Raw genomic sequence first — 22187 nt, forward strand, 5'->3', positions numbered from 1 at the left:
GGCTCTGCTGTCCAAGTCAGACTCCAAGGATGAGCCCTGGCGAGGACCCAAGGGAATGCGGTGTGGGGGCTCCTGTGGGAACAAATAAGGAAAGTGAGTTGCTGGGCATCTGATCGTTTGGCAGTGCAGGACAGCCGTGCACGACAGTTTGCCAACTTGAATATAGCTCCTAAGAAGTAACTTGTGAGAGGGCCCACCAGGCACTGTCAAAGATTCCCTTCCCAGCACACTAGAAAGCATTCTCAGAGGGCAGAATGGCCCTTGTCAAATTATTTATAGGAGATTGGTTCACATACTCTGAATGATATGAATACTTCTAATTATATCCGAACATGCCAAATGTCACTACAAACTTCGCCGAGGTCCTCGTTGCCAAATGGGAGGTAGCTGCAGCATCAGCACTTCATTTCCTATATAAGCGGGGCTGCCCCTCATACCCTATCTCCGCCAAGAGCCCAGAGGTGAGTGATGGGTGCCGTGGGACCCTTAGGACCCTGGCAGCAAGCAGCAAGAGCCTTGTGGCTATCTCTGAGCATGGACCAATCCCTCTTAAGCCTGACGGTTTGGGGCGGGGGATTTTTGAATTCTATACTGTGTGGCTAGGATTGCTGAGCATCACTAATGGGAAACTTCATGTTTTACAGAGCAGGACAGCTGTGACCCTACATTTTCATCCAGAACCCTAGAGGTAAGACTTGGTTTCTTGATTTCTTGGAGACAGAGGGGATTTTAGCCTAAGGAAACTGTGAATAGTTCTTAATTATCCGCTATGCCCATGTTTTTAGAGCAGGAAGTGTTTTTGAGTGACTGCTTGTTCATGCTGGAAGTCATTTTTCCAGAATGCCTTTATTCTCAGAGACTACTTACCCTCACTGAAGCCCGGGATTAAAGGGACATTTGGGGCAGGATGAATTTTGACAGTGAGTTATCAGCTGGAACTGCCCAGTGGCACTAAAACTATTATGTGCCAAGTCTTCTACTGCAAAGCATTGAAAACACACACACACACTTTACAGACAGTGTTTTAACACTCCAGGGAAAGTCTTGCTTAAAATTGGAAACATGCATATCTTGGTATAGCCATATTTTAGCTATATTTAAGAATTCACTTAATTTTTGTGAGTTTAAAAAAATACTGTTTTTCTTTTTTAAAGCACCAGGTGTTCCAGCCACAGGGTGCTGGATAGCATGCATAATTAGGGACCAATTCTAGTGTGCCCTAAGGGAGTTACTACCTGAGAGGAAAGCAGAAAGTCCACCTGTTTAACATGCCTCCACATCACAGGCTCGCTGACCGATCTTAAGTCAATAACTTTCATACATATGATGAACTCTTAATGCTTTTCTTTTTCTGAGTGGAAAGAAAAGGATCCCGTGGGATTTTTGTGGGAAGAAGAGCCTCCATAGAAAACCACTAATTTCTCTGTGATTAAATCAGTTAAACCAAGAGCTGAAATCTCTCATGTCAAAAGAGATTTGGGAGACAGCAGTGCTAAGTCTCCGGCTCCCAAGCCAAAGGATGAAAATCCAGAACCAAGAATTAGGAAGTTCCACCAGCCCCGCAGAGGGACTCAACACCAAATACCAACAAAATGAAAACAGCCATTAGGTTCTGAGCAACAGTGGTCATCTATTTAAAAGATCAGAAAGTGTCTCTGGTAGCTTTGAAAATACCAACCTTCCTTTGCACAAAGCAACAGTTCCTTCCTAACTAGGTGACAGTCCTAGCATGTGGCAGATGGCAGACATTCTGCAGGAGACAAGAGGATTAAGTCATGACAGTTGCTGTAAAACAATCTGTCAACAGCTTTGACTGCAGAGATCACTATAGTTCAGAGGGGGACAGCAGGGTGGAAAGGTTTTCATTGTAATGGAAGATGTGGGTACCTACTCCTGGGAGTCAAGATCCTGGGAAGGACACTTGCCAAAAACTGGGTCCTCTGGTTACATTTACCATCCCACCTTGTTGTTAGAATGATGGCCAAAATGTCAGAGTGCGGGAGGGTCTCAGCCTGGTGAACACCGCACTTTGAAACCTCACCCCACACGTCTGACTTCTGCTTTCTGCTTCTCGCTCTCCCATTCCTCACCCCGCCCCCTGCCCGCCCCCCAAGGCTGACACCTCGGCTAAACACACAGCAGCCATGAGTACGGGTTCGGACGCAGAGATGGCTATTTTTGGCGAAGCTGCCCCTTACCTTCGAAAATCGGAGAGGGAGCGGATTGAGGCCCAAAACAAGCCATTTGACGCAAAAACGTCTGTCTTTGTGGCGGAGCCCAAGGAGTCCTACGTGAAGAGCGTCATACAAAGCAAGGATGGAGGGAAAGTGACCGTGAAGACAGAAAGTGGAGCAGTAAGTGAAAAGCCTGCTCTGGGATCATTTCTCCGGCTCAATCCAGGGTCAAGATCGCCCTTGCTAGGGATGCCTGAGCCTACAGCTACAGGAGCAAGCATCCCTCCTCCTAGTGTGCGGGGCCCCAACACTTCAGGGCTAGAGGAGTTGAGGCTACAGTACCTCTCCTTCCCAACTCCCCTCAGGATTTGGCCCATTAATATTGACTTCTACCCTCTCCCTTCAGTTCCCCACTTCCAGGTCTAAATCTCCAAGCCTGGGGCGGGGAAAACTTCTGTCACAAAGATTCCTGGGTTACTTACATAGTTCCATAAAGTATTGATATATTTAAAGAATTTGGAGGGGGGGGGTTGGGTGGTTTTTGTTGTTGTTGTTGTTTTTGTTTTTTTGTAATGGGTGGGATAAAAAAATAAAAATAAAAATGCTTGGCCTAGCAAAATGAGAACAAAAGGAAAGGGGGAAATCTTGTTAAAAACATGAGCGGTGCTGCAGTAACCAGAGGTCGTTGGGTCTGTCCTCTGTGTGCTTGTTTCATTTCCTCTGGCTATACAACCAGAGAAGTAGTGGTCGCTGGTTCACGGAGGTGTGAGTGTGTTCAATCAACTCACACCGCACAACTGTCTGAAAAACAATCACGCGAAACCTCCTGGGTTTGTACAATTAAAACGTGTCCACAAAAAAGCAGTAACCCCTATGTTGTCACAGGAAACAGGTTTTCTTAGCACCAGGCCTGAACATGCTCAGGCCTTTAAAAGGCCTTGAATGACTATATGAGGGAAAGTGTGTTCAATTGTAGTTCTATAACCGAAATAAACAGACACAAACCCTATCTCAAACTTCTCTGTTTCCTTCTAGACTCTCACCGTCAAGGAAGATCAAATCTTCCCCATGAACCCTCCCAAGTACGACAAGATCGAGGACATGGCCATGATGACACATCTGCACGAGCCTGGAGTGCTGTACAACCTCAAAGAGCGTTACGCAGCCTGGATGATCTACGTGAGTGACCCCTGTCACTATTCATCAAGTCTATGTACTTTCTGTTGTTGAGATGTCACATTACGCCCTGTTGTAACGAAGCCTCCTGAGGACCTGCACTTCCTCAGTCCTCTCCCCTTGCTGACACGGCATTATTTCCGAGTTGGATCAATGAGCTGATTGCTGACTGGGCAACCTTGTCTTTGTCCACAGACCTACTCGGGCCTCTTCTGCGTCACCGTCAACCCCTACAAGTGGCTGCCGGTGTACAACCCGGAGGTGGTGGCGGCCTACCGAGGCAAAAAGCGCCAGGAGGCCCCGCCCCACATCTTCTCCATCTCTGATAACGCCTACCAGTTCATGCTGACGGGTGAGTGCGGCATCTGTTCGTAGGAATGTGCACACACAATTGGGACGGACAAACAGAGCTCACCCCGGTCTTATTATAAGACGTCCGCGCCTCAGGGGACTTGCCATTTCCAAAGAACAAAAACAGCCATGACATTTATTCTCTCCAGCAGTCATCTTCACTTTAGGATATGAACAGTGACACTCTGGAATTCACTGGCCTGCCCAAGCCAATGGGGTTAGCAAATGCAAGCACAGATGAAGCAAAGAGCAGGTTTCTGAAAACAGATTAGTTACCTCTTTTTTTTTTTTTTCCTTTTTTCTTTTTTTCTTTTTCTGAATTGGATACAAAAGTTCAACTAGATCTTTTAAAAATATTTTTACCTCCTTAAAAGTCCAAGGACAGAGGTCGCAGCGGTATCCACATAACTCTGAATTCTTATGTGGACCTTCAGATGACACGGCTGACGTTGCCAGCCTTGGGGACTGAACATGAGTAAACCAAAGGTAGAGTATGGGTAAATAGAGACCAATAAATGTTCTCCCACAGACTTTGACAAGTCCTCCTACTGAAGTCTGCTAGTCCCACCTTATCAAAGCGTACTCGCGATAGGTCCCAGTATAGCCCTGAAACCTTTTATTTTCACACACCAGTGTGCTGCCTCTGGACCAAGTCCCTGTTCTGTGGAGTTTAGGTGCCTTGAGGACATTTCTCTTTTTTTTGTTCATTTTGCTGCACTTGTTTGTAAATTGTCATTTGAAGGGGGATAGAGGGAAAAGTGACCCAACAGGAACCGTCTATGGCAAACTGGCCTGGACTTTCACAAGAATTCTGTGCCCACCTCCTTCAAAGTTAGCCAGGTGCTGGCTCCTGCCAGAGGTTTCAGTACCCAGAGACTGCAATGTACACCGCCATCCCCAAATGACTCTCCCCAAATGACTCTCCAGCCTTTGAGGCTACCCTAACTTTAAGGTCATGTAGGCTCCTAAACATGATTTTCATACAAAACGATGCAGAACCGTAGCACTGACCTGCTCAGTGTTATTTTAGTGTTGCCTGAAAGACTAGGGCATTGTTTTCTTGTCTGTTCTACTAGATGCAATATGGTTGTCCACGATTTTATTCAGACTATTAAAAAAAAAAAAAAAAAGCAGGCTTATAATCCAAATTCCATACCCATTTCCTTGAACAGAAGCCAAAGGATTTCTAAAGTCTAAGTTTATAAATCACATGTAGCCTTGTATTGATTTTTCTCTGGATACTTTTAAACTCAGAATTCTCAAAAGTCCACAATCTATCAACACAGACTTGTAGAGTTAATAAACTAGAAAACTTATACAAATGTATTATTTATATGTAGGGAAATATTTATATTAAAAGGAAAACAAAAAGCAGTTTTTTTAAAAAAGCATGTACAACTTTAGGCAGTTTCTTGTTTGGCATCAGCAGCAGATGGGCACCCTGAATCTCATTATCATCGTCTCCAGTCTTATGTGTGATTAAATTTTCTAAAAACATATTTTTTTAAAAAAATAATAAAATATACCTCTTATGTGTTTGGATAGCTATGATTGCTCTTAAAAAAGAGAAAATAGGAAAGTATGTGGAGAAACGAGGGGGCCGCACACTGTTGGTGGCAATGAAAAATGACACCATTGGTACAGAAAGCAGTAAAATGGTTCTCAAGCAATTGGAATGTTGTTAGGGTCTGATCCACGGTCCCTACTTTTGGGAAGCTAGCCAAAAGAAGAGAAGCAGCCATCTGAAGAGCTCGTTGGTGGTGGCAGCATCATTTAAAACAGCAAAAATATGCAAGCAACCCACACACTCACCAGCAGATGGATAGTTAAAAGAGTTAATTCTGGCAGTGCCACAACACAGAGGACCCTTTAGGACATGCCCAGTGGGAAAGTCACAAGGGCAAATACTGTGTGAGTCTCTTCATATGAGGGCTTGACAGTAGTCAGGCTGCAGAGAGGTGGCCAGGTCCAGAGGAATGGCACAAGCAAGCGAGCCACTAGGTGATGGGTGTAGAGGGCCGATTTTATGAGATGAAGAGATGTCTGAAAGCAGGAGGTATTGGTGGCTGAGCAACACCAGGGAACACAGTGCTGCGGCACTATATACTTAGAATGGTGTAAACTTAACCCAGACGCAGCTCCATGAATGCAACGCCCCCACATAAGCACGGGGCACAGAATATGGAGCCCTGGCAGCCAAGCAGATGCAGCAACCGGGGCCTGGGCCTGCTGTCCTCACAGTGCTGGGGCGTTTGGGCTCCCCTAAACAAGCTGTGTAGCTACACTAGCTGTACCTGTGGGCTTTGGGCTTAACTGAGAGATCCTGCATCAGTAAATAAGGCACGGAGTGATGAAGGAAGACTTCCAGGAGTGTCCACGTGCTCACATACACGTTTATACCACAGAGGCACATGGAGACATTAAAAGGTGATAGATTTCATGCTATGTGTAGTTACTGAAATAAAATATAAAAAGAAAAGAGGTGACTCCTTGCCTCATGTTTTCACAAATTTTCCTCTAAGAGTCGATGAGGCTGGGTCACCTGACTTCCTTACTTCCTTTCGAATATGCATAGTTTTGACAGGTGGCCTTTATTCCTTTTCACAGATCGTGAGAACCAGTCCATTCTGATCACGTACGTACTCTCTTCTTCTTTGTGGTTGGCGGTGACTGTATCAGCCGTTGCTGGTATATCCCATAGTTCTGACCTCCATCCCCTTGTGTTTGACAGTGGAGAATCCGGGGCCGGGAAGACTGTGAACACGAAGCGCGTCATCCAGTACTTTGCAACAATTGCAGTCACTGGGGAGAAGAAGAAGGAGGAGTCAGGCAAAATGCAGGTGGGTGTGGTAGCCAGGATGAGGATCCACACTGTGCTGTGATGCCCAGAAGTCTGGAGCTCCAGTCGCAAGGACTGCTCTTTCCCTCACAGGGGACCCTGGAGGACCAGATCATCAGCGCCAACCCCCTGCTGGAGGCCTTCGGCAACGCCAAGACCGTGAGGAACGACAACTCCTCTCGCTTTGTGAGTCTCTTGATCGCAGAGGGGGCCCTTTTTGTCCTTACTTGCTAGGGTCATCATATTTAAATTGTTATTTCAGGTGTTTTATCTCTATGCTCTTCAGTGTTTAGTAGTGAACACATATTTGTCTTTTCAGGGCAAGTTCATTAGGATCCACTTTGGTACCACAGGGAAACTGGCTTCAGCTGATATTGAAACATGTAAGTAACTGGACCATTGGAAAGCTAAGTGAGGAGACCAGCCAAGTGGGTTACAGGGTCATCCTACAACACTGTCTGTTTTTTCTTTTTAAAAAAACTTTTTATTGATTCTTTGTGAGTTCCATATCATGCACCCCAATCCTGTTCATGTTCCCATCCCCTCATACCTCCCCAAATAAACACACACACACACACACAGACACACAGACACGCACACACACACACACACACACACAGCAAAAATACCAACAACCTAAAACAAAACAAACAAAAATCAAAACCAAAATAACCCAAACCTTAAAAGGCAGCTTATCGCGGAAGCTGTAGTGCACCACAATGTGTCCCCACAGCATCTGCCCACACTTCTTCACTTGCAAATGTTCATTGGTCTGGTTTGAGATCCTCTGGTTTCTGTGGCACCATCAATATTGGATCCTCTTGGGACTCCTCCTGTGTATCCCATTGTTGCCCTGTGTCATGGAGATCCTGCAGCTTTGGATCAGCAGGACTGGACCTTTCGTGCATCCCAACCGTTTGCAGATGATACAGATATTGGGGTGGTCCAACTCAGAGCCCTGGATCTGGGCCTGGGTGGTAGCTGAGATGGTTAGCCTGCTGGCTCTCCTTTATCCACACCACCAGGGCAAGCTCTCCACCACTCCTCCCGCTAGGCCACCCAATGCCACCTGTGGCAGGAGGCAGGGTCAGTTCTCCTGCTCTTATGCCCTCAGGCACTGGCTTGCCCACACCCACACCTCCAGAGCTATCTCTGCCGTGCTTCCCAGTGAATGTGCAGGGTCCACTCTCCCAAGTCCTCTGAAACATTTTCTATGCACGGAGCCTGCAGACACTGCCGTCTGCCTTAGAATCGCCTGTGAGCTAATTCCAGACTTGCCCATAGTTCACTGTCTGTACCCCATTTCTCACTCTCAGGCTGATGGTCCTGTCTCACGTTCCAGAGGACTTCCTTGCCTCAGAAGCAACTGGGATTTCCACCCTTAGGATTAACCTATGGGTTAGCTCTGAGTTGGTAAATGTCTCCAAGGTAGACTTTCACCACAGATAAGGTGAGGTGAGCCAAGGACACTAAAAATCAACTATCACACAGAGGTCATGCATCCCCCACCTGAAACTTATTCCAGGGATGCACGTCAGTGGCCGCGCCTACGTGGAAAGGTGCGCGGCAACTATCGTGTGCACTTCAGGTCTAATACTCAACCACAGGGCGAGCATCCCACCAGAATCTCACTGGAGCCAAATGGAGCGTCCCCAGTGTTGGCCAAAGACACTAAAGTTTCCAATAGGTCAAAAGAATGGACTGTTTTTCTAGTTCAATCTCCTTCTCTCTAGATCTTCTAGAGAAGTCTAGAGTCACTTTCCAGCTAAAAGCTGAAAGAAGCTACCACATTTTCTACCAGATCACTTCCAACAAGAAGCCAGAACTAATTGGTAAGAAAGAACTGAAAGTTGTGGGTGGATGTTAAAACGGACACTACCAACTTCTCCTGTTAAACACATACCCTGATTCTTATGTGCATAGAGATGCTCCTGATCACCACCAACCCGTACGACTTCGCCTTTGTCAGTCAGGGGGAGATCACAGTGCCCAGCATTGATGACCAAGAGGAGCTGATGGCCACGGATGTAAGTCGTAACACATTCGCACACATTTTTAAAGGCCCATTTGTGTATGGAAATGACAACAGCAAACCACGCAGAGGTGTGGTCACCTTGGTGCGTGTTATAAATTCTCATAAATCGTATCTTCTACCCTAACCTCTGCCCTTTCCTCTTTCCTGATAGAGTGCCATTGATATCCTGGGCTTTTCACCTGAGGAGAAAGTGTCCATTTATAAGCTGACGGGGGCCGTGATGCATTATGGGAACATGAAGTTCAAACAGAAGCAGCGTGAGGAGCAAGCTGAGCCAGATGGCACCGAAGGTACTGAAATGACCCTCTACCTGGGTTTGAATCAGAGAATTTTCTAATTGAAACACTTTAAATCCCATCCCACATCCACATCTCCGTGTGACATTTGCATGCGTGTGTGCCTTCCTCCCTGCCCTCCTCTCTCACCTCCCCATCACTTCATCATCACGACCAGTCCAAACAAGGTATATCAAACCTCAACAGCTACATATAAGCTCAACCTAGGGCCAGAGGGCTGGAGACAGGAAGGTTAAATCTAGAGAGGCAAAGCCAGTGAAAGAGTCTGCCTTTTTACCCTCCCTCATGGTGAGTGTTGCCACACGCTTATCTTACCATTCCAGCAATGCCTGCAGTTTTAAATGGAGGGACTATGCCTTAAGCCTTGAACAGAATGTCACAATAAACACTGTTTACATGTTTATGGTTAATGAAAGTGTTCCTAAATCCTACTGGCAACCAGCCACTAAAAGCCACTGTAAATGATGAACCATTTAGCGGCTACCAGGTATTTTAATATACGTACAAAGAACCTCATTTAACTTTCTGTGAAGGTAATTAAGTTTTTTAACCTAAATAATGGAGTAATTAGGGTAAAGACAAAGGGATACAGATAAGAAGAACTCCCATCGTTAAGCATTCCTTCATGTGTGTCACCGCAGTTGCTGACAAGGCCGCCTACCTCCAGAATCTGAACTCTGCTGACCTGCTCAAAGCCCTGTGCTACCCCAGGGTCAAGGTCGGCAATGAGTACGTCACCAAAGGCCAGACGGTGCAGCAGGTAAGTGCACGTCCTCCGTGAAGCACACAACTGAGGCCTACATGGCATGGCTTAACAACACTAACAAACATTACTATGTCTGCAAAGGTGTACAATGCAGTGGGCGCCCTGGCCAAGGCCGTCTACGAGAAGATGTTCCTGTGGATGGTCACTCGCATCAACCAGCAGCTGGACACCAAGCAGCCCAGGCAGTACTTCATCGGGGTCTTGGACATCGCTGGCTTTGAGATCTTTGATGTGAGTTTTCTTCACACTAATGCAAAGAGAGGGGTACGATTTTGGACTTCGATGAACTAAGTGACAATCATTTATATTGTATATATTACTTGCTCCAACGCTGAACCTAGTAAAAGAGTTAGCCCTAAAACATCTATGAGATCATGGAAACAATAGCAGCTAAATTTCTGCAGAATTCAGTATAGTTTTGATATTATTCTAAGGACATCAAAACATTACTTCACTTAACCTTCAAGAAAGACAAGTTAATGTCATCATTGTTATTATAGCAGAAATTGACATGCAAGGAAAGTCAAATGCATGCTAAAGATTCCATGGGCACCTAACATAAAGGCCAGAAAGGATCTATCTGCAGCATTTGGTACAAATACAAGGCATCTTTCATTGACCTGGGCGGGGAAGGAAGAAAGCCCAAAGGTAGGAGCCCAGCCATTGGTATCAGCCTCTACTCTTCCGAGTTTACCTTATATAAACTATTTCACTGCCAGGGTTTAGCTTTATCCTGGGTAAAGTGGGAGAGTAAGTGATCACAAAGACTCTCAGCTCTTCAATTGCTATACTGTAGCAGATCTCTGCTTTCATAGACGGGGGTGGGGCTGGGGGGATTTGATGTCAACAGAAGAGAAACTAACCTGTCCATTTCATTTTATACATCAATTAAATGTCTTGATGTACATTTTCCTTAAAAACATGCCAGACAAATGTAAGAGTGTGAACTCTCCTAGAATTAGAGTGTAGAGACTACTATTCCTATTATTAAGCTTTTCTAATGAGCCACTTTCCCCTTCTATCCTGCATTAGAGCCACAAAGCACAGGGCCCAGGGGCACCTTGGTATCCATTCTTGTCTCTGCATCCTTCAGGTGAAAGGAGAGGAGATTCTGTTAGAAACTGTAGCATAGATAGATAGATAGATAGATAGATAGATAGATAGATAGATAGATATAGACGGACAGGAGAATAAAATGTGGATTTTTGAGTCTGGTTGTGCACACCTGTATTCCTGGCACTCATGAGGCAGAAACTGACAGATAGATCTCTGTGGGTTCAAGGCCAGCCTGGTTTATATAGTGACTGGAAGGAGAGCCAGAGTTACCTCGTGAGACTCTGTCTCAAAAAAAGAAAGGAAAGAGAAAACGAAAGAAGAGGAAAGAAAGGAGAGAAAGAGGGAAGAATAAAAAGGATGGAAGGAAGAAAAGCTGTAGTGTAATTGATACCTGAGTACCTAAAGAACGCACGGAATTCATGGCAAAGGCATTTGTTTATCCCTGGGAATATTGAGCAAACAGAAATTAGATTAAACGCGCACTTTAACATCATCACTCTATTCAGATTATTTTCCATAAAGAATACTTCCTTTAGCAGATTTTTTTCCTCCTATAAAAAGCCACTTAACCTGGGAAATCTCTTCTGCTCTGTGTAGTTCAACAGCCTGGAGCAGCTGTGCATCAACTTCACCAACGAGAAGCTGCAGCAGTTCTTCAACCACCACATGTTCGTGCTGGAGCAGGAGGAGTACAAGAAGGAAGGCATCGAGTGGACGTTCATCGACTTCGGGATGGACCTGGCCGCCTGCATCGAGCTCATCGAGAAGGTTTGTATGACTTTCCTGCAAGAGCCTGGCTATGAGGATGACTCTCAGGCGTCTTAAGGAACTCTAGGAAACATCACTGCCCTTCCCATCGCTTGTGATCTGAGCATATTGGAAGAGCACTCTCTAGGAGTCGCTTCCTCCTTACAACTTTTGCGTGAGAAGGGTTTGGGAGGTGTTGGCTTCATTTAGTCCCTCCTCGTCTTAATACTGACTTGTATCCAGTTTAAAGGCAGCTGTGTACACGCCCTCTGTGGCAGTCAGCTTTGCTAAAGCCATTCTTGTTAGTTCTAACCTGCCTCCATTATAGTGCAGAATGTTAGAAATGAAAATAAATCTTTTCCTAAATAAAAATTGATGCGCAGAGGATACAGCCAGTGCAATCAGGAACAAAAAAGTCAAATTGATTGTACTACTTAATAATCTATATTTAAAGAGACTAAACATCTAAAATATCTTAAGTAGTGTTTGGGACACACACACACACACACACACACACTACTGTGCATGGAGTACATCACCTGTGCATAGGTGGATGACAGAGAAGGATGCAAGGTGTCCCACTCTATCACACTTTGCTTTATTCTCTTGAGATAGGATCTCTCGCTAACCCGGTGACCTGCTACCTGCCCCACAGCAATGGGGTCACAGGTATGCAGGTGACCATGTGTCTTGCTGTTATGTGGGCTCTTGCGCAGCAAGCACTCTTGCCCACTGAGCCAGTTTCCCAGTTCCAGCACATCCTTTTTGAAGTAAAATAAAACCTTGACAATATATTAATTCATGTAATAGAATAAAGTATGGTAATAAAGATATTTAACAAATTACCTACAGACTCTTTGGGATTAGTGCTCAGCTATTCTTTAACTGAACCTAATGCTACAGATTCCACGAGAGATGAAATGGTGGTGAGGTCATTCTAGAGAGAAAAAAGAAAGTCTGAGCATGAAGCCTGACTTACTCTGGGCTTATATGTAACTGGGAATGCTCATGATTCAAATGGCGGCCACTGTATCTGCATCCAAGAGAAAGATGAAGTTGACACAGGTCTACTTTTTTCAATTCAGCCACTGGGCATCTTCTCCATCCTGGAAGAGGAGTGCATGTTCCCCAAGGCGACAGACACCTCCTTCAAGAACAAGCTGTACGACCAGCATCTTGGAAAGTCCAACAACTTCCAGAAGCCCAAGGTGGTCAAGGGCAAGGCCGAGGCCCACTTCTCCCTCATTCACTATGCGGGCACCGTGGACTACAACATCGCCGGCTGGCTGGACAAGAACAAGGACCCTCTGAATGACACCGTGGTGGGCCTGTACCAGAAGTCAGCCATGAAGACTCTGGCCAGCCTCTTCTCCACATACGCCAGTGCTGAAGCAGGTACTTCTGTGCCCTTCATCTAAAGCTGATCCCTCACCATGTCCCTATAGCACTCCGGCCCTGGGAGTCTACTCTGTTGATGGGTTTTCTTTTTATCTCAGATGGTGGTGCAAAAAAAGGGGCTAAGAAGAAGGGCTCTTCTTTCCAAACTGTGTCAGCCCTTTTCAGGGTAAAGTATAAATTTTAATTGGAAAAAATATATTCAGTTTCTATGGATTATTAGGACTTAGAATAAATTAGGAGGGAATGGGATGGTGATATGAATTGCTTTAAATATTCATTCATCAGAATAGATCTAAAACAATACTTGAGTAGAGGTGGGTGCTTTATTCTGTTTCTTATTATGATTACATGATGCATTTAGAAATGCCACTGTACTCTTAGAAGCCTCTTGGTTACAACACACACACACACACACACACACACACACACACATGCACGCACGCACCCATCTGTATTAAATGCCAATAAGAAGGATGCTTTTTAAGGAAGTACTTGTGAACGTCAGTGTTATCCGTGTGAGGGTTGTATTCCGATCCCCTAATGGTACCGTTTGATAACAGTCTTGAGTTTTCCTTTGTTCTCTTTGGGACAGGATCTTCCTATGTAGGCCAGACTGACCTTGAACTTATGAACTTAGTAGACCCTCAGGCTCCTGAGTGCTAGATTCCAGGCATGAGTCACCTTGCCAGGATTTAAGTTTGAAAATGATCATGAAATGCATTCTTTAGAACGTTCTCCCACCAAAGCACATTCTCCCCCTGCGACGAACTGAGTAGATGAAAGTAACCTAAGATGGAGCCTAGTGATCAAAATGGATGGATACAGAACAAAACAGTAATACTTCTATTTACAAAATAGTGCAGCCTTTTCATTATAGAATTGCACATTTCCATGATGCAACCATAATTCTTCCACAGCATGGCTCTTCCTGAAAGGAGCACGTCTAGTCTGAGGACGGCTTGGGAGGATTTTTATGCCTCATTGCTTTCAAAACTAAAATTAAGATGTGACCTATGACCTTTGACCTAGCCATAAAAATCTGTTCTTATTCCTTTCCCATCTCACTATAATTTACATTATCCAACAAAACAGATGGATGGTTGCTTTGTAAACTTGTCTGTAAAGGTATTTCCAGGCTTAGACATTCATGTTATTTGTTCTGATTTCCTAGTGGCTGAGATGTGGAAAAAATCATATGTGAGAGATGTCTGCAAGTGCGTTCTCTATGGCTGAGCGAAACATTCTCTGTCATAACCATACTTTAGAGGAAAAACATTTTCAAGCACCCAAGATCCACCCATACAAAATTATATCATCTCACACTTTTCCCCTCTTCAAAAAAACAAAACAAGAGATTAGAAGGTCCTGGGAATGATTAAAAAATAAAAATAAAAAAAGGAAATACTGGAAAAGTTTGGAACAATTGCAAAGCCACCTTTTCACTAGAAATCACCGGCTACTATGAAGGTTATTAGTGCTGAAGACCTGAGAGGCCACAGGGAGCTGTCCACAGATAGGCCCAGGAAGACATGGGATGGCATACAGTGACAAACTGCAGCAGAGGCAGCCTGTGTGTGGTCTTTGTCTTCTGATGCTGGCTGAGAATACTGCCTGTGCTGGAGGCCACTGGCAGTGCTGTCTGGCCCTAGGTGTTCCAATGGATACCCTGGTGATCTGCATTTCTTCCCAGCACTCTAGCCCTCTGGGTCTTCAATGAAGTTAAATACCGAAGCCTTCAAAATGCATAGCAGTTAACGCATCATGTGCCTATGCCCAGTAGCTCAGAGTGTGCTGTATGTACAGCTGGGTGGTGGTGCACACCTTTAATTCCAGCGCTGGGGAGGCAGAGGCAGGTGGATATCTGAGTTCAAGGCCAGCCTGGACTACAGAATGAGTTCCAGGACAGCCAGGGCCACACAGAGAAACCCTGTTTGGGGGAAAAAAAAGCGTGCTGGATAATTTTTACCAAAAAGAAAAAGAAACTCAAAACATAACTTTCTCAAGACCTTTCTGTCTCCCTTTCTAGGAAAACCTAAATAAGCTGATGACCAACCTAAGAAGCACACACCCTCACTTTGTGCGGTGCATCATTCCCAACGAGACTAAGACTCCTGGTGAGACACAAACCACTAGTGACAAACTCGGGCCCCATCTGTAAATTCAGCACCTGGGACTTAACTCCTTCTCTCTGTTTGCAGGGGCCATGGAGCACGAGCTGGTCCTGCACCAGCTGAGGTGTAACGGGGTGCTAGAAGGCATCCGCATCTGTAGGAAGGGGTTCCCCAGCAGGATCCTCTATGGGGACTTTAAACAGAGGTCAGTCCTCTTCAGTGTATGACACTGAATGCTTGAATATTTATCATCCAAATTGTTGTCCTTTGCCCATTATATTTCATGTCCCCTACTCTGCGTAAGTATACAAATAAGAAATCAAAGAACTCAATCATGTGGTAGAGGGTAGAATAAGAGGCTAGGTCACAATCTGGTCTGAAAGAACCATTAGGTCTCTACTTTAATTTTTGTTCTGGGAGCTAAACAGGTACTTCTGTTTGGTGGCAATTGGACAAGTGGTTACACCTTTCTGACCATTCCTTATATGTTTAACTGGACAGATACAAAGTTTTAAATGCAAGTGCTATTCCAGAGGGACAGTTCATCGACAGCAAGAAGGCCTCTGAGAAGCTTCTGGGCTCTATTGATATTGACCACACCCAGTATAAATTCGGACATACCAAGGTATGGCTGCGACTCCTGTATACCTGACCCACGGGCACGCAGCCATTTCTGCATCTGCTGAAATGTGAGGATGACGTGTGACTCTCTGTTCCCCCAGGTCTTCTTCAAAGCTGGCCTCCTGGGTCTCCTGGAAGAAATGAGAGATGAAAAGCTGGCCCAGATTATAACAAGAACGCAAGCGGTCTGTAGGGGATACCTGATGAGAGTAGAGTACCAGAAGATGCTGCAGAGGAGGTAACAGCTATGCAGACCACGGGGGTCACAAGGCCACCCAGGGACTCTCCATCACCTTCCCTCACTCACTGATCCTCTCATTCTGCAATTTGCATGAGCTTTCACCTCTACAACACAGTCAACCTTAGTGCCACCCTTCAGGCTAGACTTCCCAGGACTTCTCTCCTGGCCACGCCCCCATTCGTCTCACACACACACAGTCTGTAGCATGCGGCTTTTATCACCCCCCATCTCTGTTCCCAGCTCCCCGTGGTATTCCTTGTCAAATCCAAGCTGCTTTGCTTAGCTAACTAGGTTCTACTCCCCACCGTGCCGTTCACGTCTAACCGCACGGCTTTTCCCAGACACGGAAAACAATTTGCTTTCCTCTTATTCTCATGTCGGTACAGACCCTCACCCATATCTACCTAGTGACAAGTCCCTTCTCTTCTTTCGCAAATTAACCTCATGCAACTTATCTACACAACATTTTTTACACATTGCTCCAGCCATGCCTACATTTAACTCATTTTGTTCATCTGGATTTTTTAGGTTGGCATAATAGGAGTTTTGATTCCCCCCACCCCATCCATCTGTATCATAGCGTGTGTCATGGTATCTTCCTTCTCGGAGTTGGAATTCCTAGCAACTGAACCAATGGAAATAAAACCTGCATGTAATAAAGATGCCTACATGTTGCCATAGCCAGCCAAACCTTGTCAGCCCGATGCTACCATTTGAAGAGTTGTACCAATATTACCATTTCAAGTTTTTATTTAAATAAAACAACTTTGGAGAGTAACTGTTGCTAAAAGCGCCTCCAAATGCTAACGAGCTGAGAGGATTAAGCCGTTCATTCAAAGAATTTCGAAAAGCTAGTATAGTATCTGAAGACGCTAACAAGAGAAGAGCGCCTAATTCAGTGGTGATCAAAAACAGGAAAGGTTTGAAGGAGAGAGGTGGCAGAGCCGAGCTGAGGCAAGTCATTCAACCTATGGCCCCTCACCTCGCAGCTCACAGACAGCTATGTGTCAACAGCAGGATAGCACAGTCCAATTACAAAGGCCATGCTCTCCCAGTCACTCCTCCCATATATGCCTGCTCTTTCTATGACAGGGGTCACTCAGACAGTCCAGGCTCAGCCTGTCTTTGCCAGCTTGCCAGGGACTTAGAACACACAATTGCTCCGTATGAATAGCACTCATGTTAGCAAAATGGTGGTCCCGAGGGCTATAGATTCTAAGTCCGATTGTCGGGATGAACATGTGTCGGTACAGAAAAAGCCTATTGTCTGCAATAAATGCTGCCCATGGCACAAGTACACAAGTACATCATCCTGTCCCACATTCCAGGGAGTCCATCTTCTGCATCCAGTACAACATCCGCGCCTTCATGAACGTCAAGCACTGGCCCTGGATGAAGCTCTTCTTCAAGATCAAGCCGCTGCTGAAGAGCGCGGAGACCGAGAAGGAGATGGCCACCATGAAGGAGGAGTTCCAGAAAACCAAAGACGAGCTCGCCAAGTCAGAGGCCAAGAGGAAGGAGCTGGAGGAAAAGCTGGTCACTCTCCTCAAAGAGAAAAACGACCTTCAACTCCAGGTTCAATCTGTGAGTGCTCGGTCCTGAACGCATCGCATCTCCATGCTTTGGGGACTCTTCCTGGACTTCCAGAGGCCATCCCTTACAACATGGGGCTTTTCTTGAGAAAAAAAATCTTTTGGGTTTGCAGGGGCTTTATTTTGTTGGAGTTTACTCACGTTTTTTATAGTGTGTTAGGGAGGAAAGCTATGATTACATTTGTATTACACGGGGTGAAGACTGGATAACATCAGAAAACTAAACAACTTTGAAGCAAGTGGTTTAAAGCTACATTCCCAAATCTTACTCCAATGTTTTACCTCTTTCACTTGACTGCATTGTCCCCCACCTTGAAAATATAGTTCTGAGCTAAGCCTACTTGTGTATGCCTTTACTGCCAGCTACTCCAGAGGCCAAGCCAGGAGGATCCCAAGTTCAGTGCCCGTCTAGACTATAAAATAAGTTCAAAGCCAGTCTTAGCAATGGAGTGAGATTTTTGTCTCAAAATAAAAAGAAAGAAAGAAAAAAAAAGAAGGAAAGAAAGTGGGTACTAGAGATACAGCCCACTGGTATAGTACTTTCACATCTGCTCAAAGTTCTGGGTTTAGTCCTCAGGACAATCCAAGAAAGCAAAACACAAAATAAAAAACATGTGGAAGGTGGGGAGTGAGTCTAGGAACCGCACCTCAGTCAGACATAACCGCCCATTTCCGTGCTCAACAAGTCCAGGGACGTTAGGGAGGGATTGTGGGAAGGATAGTTTTCCAAATGCCTAAGACTAGATCTGTCTCTTCTCATGGTTGATCTGTCATGGTCAATAAGCATCCAGCGTATCACTATTATGGATAAAAACAAGTAAGTACCCAAGAAGTCCCCAGCCTCATGCACTTTAAACACAGACGATAAAACAAACATCGAGAAGTTAGAAAAATCCCCAGGGCAGAGGAATTTAGTAAGTCAGTGACTGAATTTTTGAGTCCTTTAATTAGTTACTTATAAAAATTTTATGTCGCTGCACAATTTCTCAGAATTACTTGTCCTTATACATTCTGAAATTCATTTTGAGGATAATAGGCCGTTCTCTAAATAGAAATGGAAACTTCAAGCAAACATCGTGTTGCTATGGACCATCGCAAACATTCAGATGAATTGAAGATGCTGTGTGGAAATGCATTCCGTTTACGCTTTCAGTTTTGTAAAATTCTACTTGACAACTAGCACTTTGATTGAAATCAAAACTAACCAACATTACTAAATCAACATCTTTGACTATAACAGCTCTTAGAAATTATTACAACCTCCTTATTTTCATATCAAACACTGCGAACGGGGTGGGCGGGAAGCAACTTGCCCTGGGCAATACCTATGGATGTCTGGAGACAAGGCTTCTTATTGCCTTTTCTACACACAACTCCATAGCCACCACCTTCTCCACCTTCTCCCAGTCATGATGTAGACTGCTTTGCTTCTAAACACCCATTCTCATTTCCTGGTTAGTTAGATGTCTCTAAGTCAGGTATAATATTCAATGAAAGGTGAACTTATATTCATGCTGAGAAATGCAACAGAATTCAGATGAACAATGAATATCTTGCACAAAAAAAATTAGGTTTCAAAACAAGCAACAGACTGTCTAAGTGTCTTAATGAATCCACAGGAAGCAGACAGCTTGGCTGATGCTGAGGAAAGGTGTGAACAGCTGATCAAAACCAAAATCCAACTGGAGGCCAAAATCAAGGAGGTGACCGAGCGAGCAGAGGACGAGGAGGAGGTCAATGCTGAGCTGACGGCCAAGAAGAGGAAGCTGGAGGACGAGTGCTCAGAGCTGAAGAAAGACATCGATGACCTTGAGCTGACCCTGGCCAAGGTCGAGAAGGAGAAGCACGCCACGGAGAACAAGGCACGCGCATGCTCCGCCTACACCACATGGAGGTTCTGCTCCGTGCAGCTGGGCCGCTTTCTTATTGAGACCACGTGTTCTAACTTCTGTAGGTGAAAAACCTCACGGAAGAGATGGCCGGCCTGGACGAAACCATCGCCAAGCTGACCAAAGAGAAGAAAACCCTCCAGGAGGCTCACCAGCAGACCCTGGATGACCTGCAGGCTGAGGAGGACAAGGTCAACACGCTGACCAAAGCCAAAACCAAGCTGGAGCAGCAAGTGGACGATGTAAACACATTTCAAATGTCCTTCTGAAACATTTCTTTAATTGCGCTTCGATTTTAACAGATTTCTCTTCCCCATCAGCTTGAAGGATCACTGGAACAGGAAAAGAAGCTCAGGATGGACCTAGAAAGAGCCAAGAGGAAGCTGGAGGGGGACCTAAAATTGGCCCAAGAATCCACAATGGACATAGAAAACGACAAACAGCAACTTGACGAGAAGCTTAAAAAGTAGGGGCTCCAGAGAGAATTCTATGCGGTGCCATCCTACAAATAATGTACAAACTCTGGTGCCCTATATTTGACCACATCCTCTGCATGGGCAGGCCTGGTGGCACTCAGAGGAAGGATAGCATGCTACCAAGAAGAGACTTGATACCCTATGAGCATATATAGGGGAGGAGGTTCCCCTCAGTAACAGTCATAAGGGAGGGGAGTAAGGGGAAAGCGGGAGGGAGGGAGGAATGGGAGGATACAAGGGATGGGATAACAATTTAGATGTAATATGAATAAATTAATAATATATAATAAATATAATTAATAAATAAAATAAAAATAACATATATGTTAATATGTCTGCTGTTCTGTCTAAAGGAAGGAGTTTGAAATCAGCAATTTGATAAGCAAAATTGAAGATGAGCAAGCCGTGGAAATCCAGCTGCAAAAGAAGATCAAAGAATTGCAGGTGAATTTTCTCACTTCATTTGTTTGTTTGTTTGTTTTTTGGTGTTTTGTGACAGGGCTACACTCTATAGTCCAGGTTGACCTCAAACTCACAATCCTCCTGCCTCAGAACCCTGAGTTCTGGGATAGAAAGCATGGACTACTACACCTAGCCCCTCATCTTTCTGTTTTTCAACACACCAGAAAGCACACGCGTGCAGGCACACACACACACACACACACACACACACACACACACACACACACACACACACACAAACACAGTAAAATTGAGATGAATTTGAAATGTATCGGTGTACCTGTTTGATTCCAGGCCCGCATCGAGGAGCTGGAGGAGGAAATCGAGGCAGAGCGGGCCTCCAGGGCCAAAGCAGAGAAGCAGCGCTCTGACCTCTCCCGGGAACTGGAGGAGATCAGCGAGAGGCTGGAAGAAGCCGGTGGGGCCACTTCAGCCCAGATCGAGATGAACAAGAAGCGAGAGGCCGAGTTCCAGAAAATGCGCAGGGACCTGGAGGAGGCCACCCTGCAGCACGAAGCCACGGCAGCCACCCTGAGGAAGAAGCACGCGGACAGCGTGGCGGAGCTCGGTGAGCAGATTGACAACCTGCAGCGCGTCAAGCAGAAGCTGGAGAAGGAGAAGAGCGAGCTGAAGATGGAGATCGACGACCTTAGCAGTAACGCAGAGGCCATCGCCAAAGCCAAGGTGCCCAGCATTGTAGGCAATGAGCCAGAAAAACAGCCTTCATTGTTCTTGCAATCAAATCTGGCTGGAAGGCATTTTATAGCATTCTTTAAATATTTTCCATCCTATCATAGTCCCACAATTTGTTTTTCTGAATTTTTTGTTTGTTTGTTTTTGAGACATGGTTTCTCAGTGTAGCCTCGGCTGTCCTGGGTCTTGCTTTGTAGGCCAGGCTAGCCTTGAACTCACAGTGATTCTCCAGCCTTTGCCTCCCTGAGTGCTAGGATTAAAGGCATGCATCACCATTCCTGACTTACTCTCAGTTTTAAAAATTACAATAATCCACTAAGATGACTTCAAAATCCACTCGAGTGTCACCATCACTGGGACATGTGGCTGTTTCCCAACAACGGCTATAACACGTATGTAACTGAATTCTGGCCTATGCCAAAGTGCCAGTGACACAGCCTTCTACTCACGTCTCACACGTTCTTAAAATATATTCATTTTTAACCTTTTAATATTAAAACATCTTAAATACTTTAAGAATTGAGTTTTGTGTTTTGTTTTGTTTTGCTTTGCTTTGCTTTGGTTTCATGACTATATTCAGTGTTTGATTTTTCCTTGTCTCATGATCCTTAGGGGAACCTGGAGAAGATGTGCCGCACTCTGGAGGACCAGGTCAGTGAGCTGAAGACCAAGGAGGAGGAACAGCAGCGGCTCATCAACGAGCTGACAGCGCAGAGGGGCCGTCTGCAGACGGAAGCAGGTAGAGCTGCCTTCTCTGGCTCCCCACACCCAGCGCCACACTAAAGTGTTTTTTGTTTGTTTGTTTTGTTTTGTTTTGTTTTGTTTGCTATGCTGCAATACTCTCGTTTTAGAGGGAAATCAACAAACTATCAGAACTTCTCAAAGTGTATGGAAGCAAGCACACGTGGACAAGTTTTTTGCAGCATCCCTGCTTGCCAACCTACACTTTTTACTTTTAATTTTTGTTAACGCCCATATCTGTAAGTGTTTAGAAATTAGTGCAAATATATACATGCGCACGTGGCTCACCGCTATACCATGGGTTCTCCCACTTACACCGCTCTTAGGTGAGTACTCCCGACAGTTAGATGAGAAAGATGCCCTAGTGTCTCAGTTGTCACGAAGCAAGCAGGCATCTACCCAGCACATCGAGGAGCTGAAGCGACAGCTTGAGGAAGAGACCAAGGTGAGTTTTTCACCAGAGATCTTGGCAAAGCAAACCTGAGGACGCCCAGTTATAATCTACTTGAAGTGCGTAAGTAGT

The 22187-nt window shown here is 45.2% G+C and overlaps 1 protein-coding gene across 1 annotated transcript in view; it reads left to right on the forward strand.

Moving 5' to 3' along the window:
• The first annotated feature begins 2135 nt into the window (after nt 1-2135).
• The window catches only part of LOC127208406 (myosin-8), a 29190-nt gene continuing 9138 nt past the window's right edge, over nt 2136-22187 (forward strand). The window contains exons 1-27 of the mRNA XM_051167848.1: nt 2136-2354; nt 3210-3353; nt 3546-3702; nt 6309-6336; nt 6433-6541; nt 6634-6726; nt 6860-6923; nt 8274-8372; nt 8464-8567; nt 8727-8865; nt 9513-9631; nt 9719-9868; nt 11291-11461; nt 12526-12835; nt 12937-13004; nt 14865-14952; nt 15037-15154; nt 15451-15574; nt 15672-15808; nt 17140-17395; nt 19023-19265; nt 19358-19534; nt 19613-19758; nt 20122-20212; nt 20525-20914; nt 21536-21662; nt 21991-22109. Coding sequence (XP_051023805.1) covers nt 2145-2354; nt 3210-3353; nt 3546-3702; nt 6309-6336; nt 6433-6541; nt 6634-6726; nt 6860-6923; nt 8274-8372; nt 8464-8567; nt 8727-8865; nt 9513-9631; nt 9719-9868; nt 11291-11461; nt 12526-12835; nt 12937-13004; nt 14865-14952; nt 15037-15154; nt 15451-15574; nt 15672-15808; nt 17140-17395; nt 19023-19265; nt 19358-19534; nt 19613-19758; nt 20122-20212; nt 20525-20914; nt 21536-21662; nt 21991-22109 — 3981 coding nt within the window. The 5' untranslated portion in view covers nt 2136-2144. The remainder of the gene's footprint in view (nt 2355-3209; nt 3354-3545; nt 3703-6308; nt 6337-6432; nt 6542-6633; nt 6727-6859; nt 6924-8273; nt 8373-8463; nt 8568-8726; nt 8866-9512; nt 9632-9718; nt 9869-11290; nt 11462-12525; nt 12836-12936; nt 13005-14864; nt 14953-15036; nt 15155-15450; nt 15575-15671; nt 15809-17139; nt 17396-19022; nt 19266-19357; nt 19535-19612; nt 19759-20121; nt 20213-20524; nt 20915-21535; nt 21663-21990; nt 22110-22187) is intronic.

Source organism: Acomys russatus, chromosome 25, assembly GCF_903995435.1.
Source record: "Acomys russatus chromosome 25, mAcoRus1.1, whole genome shotgun sequence".
Lineage (NCBI taxonomy): Eukaryota > Metazoa > Chordata > Mammalia > Rodentia > Muridae > Acomys > Acomys russatus.